The 2,575-nt window shown below is 46.8% G+C and overlaps 1 protein-coding gene across 1 annotated transcript in view; it reads right to left on the bottom strand.

Annotated features, from left to right (window-relative positions):
• Window positions 1-717: 717 nt before the first annotated feature.
• Window positions 718-2,575, bottom strand: part of CLRN2 (clarin 2) — a 22,812-nt gene continuing 20,954 nt past the window's right edge. The window contains exon 3 of the mRNA XM_006872486.1: window positions 718-999. Within this exon, the coding sequence (XP_006872548.1) occupies window positions 734-999 (266 nt within the window). The 3' untranslated portion in view covers window positions 718-733. The remainder of the gene's footprint in view (window positions 1,000-2,575) is intronic.

Raw genomic sequence — 2,575 nt, 5'->3', positions numbered from 1 at the left:
CCGACTCGATGGCACTTAACAACAACAACAATAGGATACAGTTGGAGTGCTGGTGAGGTGCAGCAAATAATGTTCTGGATCGCAAGGTCAGTTTGAACTATAAAGTGGCGGGTCAAACTCATCAGCCACTCCTCAGAAACCCTCAGCAGGGTCACTCTGCATCTCAACGGAGGCGCTTAAAAACAACAACAAAGGATACAAAGGCTGCCAATGTTATTATCATTTAAAACCTCGGAACAATCTTGTAAGCAATTTTCGATCCTTGTTTTTCAGATGAGGAAAAATGGCAAAGCGGACATTCCATGAATTGTCCAATGCCACACACAGTTGGTAAAAGGCAGAAGTGAGACTTGAATCCACGCCTCCAGTTCCAAGGCCAGGAGGACTACTTCAGTCATTGTTGTTGTTAAGTGCCATCGATTCGATTCTGACCCATAGTGACTCTGTATAGGGTTTCCAAGGAGTAGCTGGTGAGCTTGAACTGCCGACCTTGCATTTCAAACGGCTTTACAGTCTGGAGCATGAACCCACAGCGTCACACCAGGACTTCAATCATAGTAAGGGAGAAATGCCCAGGGTTCTGAGAAAGGTTTTCGTTCTGGTCCAGACTCCACCCTTCCTTCTAACTGCTGAGAACCTGGGCATTCTGAAGCAGGAAGGAAGGCTGCAAAGATAAACGAGGTCCCTGCTCACACTACATGATGTAGGTGGGAAGGAGAGCAGAAGTAGGCTGTTAATACAAGATATCCTCTGCTGTGACTGTTGCCTCTTCTATTTTGATCTGAATCTCAGGGAGAGGAATTTGACTAATGGCCACCATGACCAAGTTCGCTGCGTGGGCTGAGGCGCTGGCCACGCAGATCCAAAATGACTCTTCATACTGTTCTTCCACCACCACAAACTGAAAGAGCTTCTCCTGAAAGTTGGCGATCCGGGTGGTCAGGTCGTGGAATTTCACTGAGGCCATGAAGCTGCTGATGGCCAATGCCACCACTCCTCCTGAAACCCAGAAATGGAACTTTCAGTCACAGAGGCTGTACATGAGGTGATCTTTGTCTGTCTTTAGAAAATGATTAACCAGTAATCAGTTGTCCCGAAGAAGGACATCGTATTTGGTAAAGCGGAGGGTCAGCGAAAAAGAGAAAGACCCCCTCCACGAGATGGGCTGGCACAGTGACAGCAGCAAAGGGCTCAAGTGTAGCAATGATTGTGAAGCTGACGCAGGACTGAGCAGTGTTCCATTCTGTTGTATGAGTCGGAACTGACTTGATGGCATGGCACGGTGGGATAATGCACTGGACTGCAAGGGCTGTTTGACCCACAAGGTCTGTGGTTCAAATTCACCAGCAGCTCCATGGAAACCCTATACAGGGTTGCTATGAGTTGGAACCAACTCCACAGCACTTAGCAACAACAAAAACAGCAACATTAGTTGTCAGCAAGCTGACCCCGACCCCTGACCTCCATCTGTGTCACAGTAGGACTGTGCTCCATAGGGTTCTCTTTTTTCTTTTAATTTAATTTTACTTGTTTTTCTCATTGTTGAGACTATACACAGAAGAGCCTCTGCTCTTCCAACAATGGCTCCATGTCTCATGCAGTGACATTGATGACAGGTTTGAGTTATGTAAGCATTCTCCCCTCTTTTTCCAAATTGTTCCTTCCCAGTGACATAAACTCACTGCCCCCTAAGCTTCCTAGCTTACCGTGATAGATCCCTGGTGATGCTGTGGGTTAGGGGTTGGGCTGTTAACTGTAAGGTTGGTGGTTCAAACCCACCAGTTGTTCTGGGGGAGAAAGATGAGGCTGGCTGCTCCCGTAAATATTTATCGTCTTAAAAACCCTACTAAAAGGTCACTATGAGTCAGAATGGACTCAGTGGCAGTGGATTTCACAAGAGCACAATGCTGACAATAGTGTTTTCAACAACTGACTTTTGGGGCAATAGATTGACAGGATTTTCTTTTGAGTGCCTCTGGGTAGATTCGACTTTTGGTTAGTAGCTAAGGGCATTAACCATTTGCACCACGCAGGGACTCCCCCAAATTATTGTTGTTAGGAACTGTCCAGTTGGTTCTGACTCACAGTGATGCCCATGCACAAGAGAACAAAACACTGCTTGGTTCTGCACCATTCTCACAATGGTATCTATGTTTGAGCCCATATCTTCCAATCCATCTTCTTGGGAGTCTTCCTCTTTTTCACTTACCCTCCACTTTACCAATCATGATGTCCTTCTCCAGGGACTGATTGTTAGGGTGACACAAGTTTTAATTGGCTTTAAAAGCAGTAGCTGACCTCATAGTGTAAGATTCAAGAGGCAGGGGTGTGTGGCAGAGAGTGAGCTTCTGCCAGATGGACTGTCAATTCATCCCCTCTAATCCTGACCTCTTACCCAGAACTCTCCTTCATAGGCGAATTAGAGCTGGGGCAGTTCAGTCTCTAAGTATCTCAGGATGTGAGAGGCACCCCTTAAGCAACCCTGGGAGACCCTGAGGACCAGGCAGGAAGATGTCAGAATACCTCACTGTGCAGGTTGGAATTTCAACAGAAGCTAGATGGTTGCTCTGGCCTC

Source organism: Chrysochloris asiatica, unplaced genomic scaffold, assembly GCF_000296735.1.
Source record: "Chrysochloris asiatica unplaced genomic scaffold, ChrAsi1.0 scaffold00200, whole genome shotgun sequence".
NCBI classification, from domain to species: Eukaryota; Metazoa; Chordata; class Mammalia; order Afrosoricida; family Chrysochloridae; genus Chrysochloris; species Chrysochloris asiatica.
The sequence above is the reverse complement of the archived record's forward strand: the minus strand, read 5'-3'. Positions and strand labels throughout refer to the sequence as shown.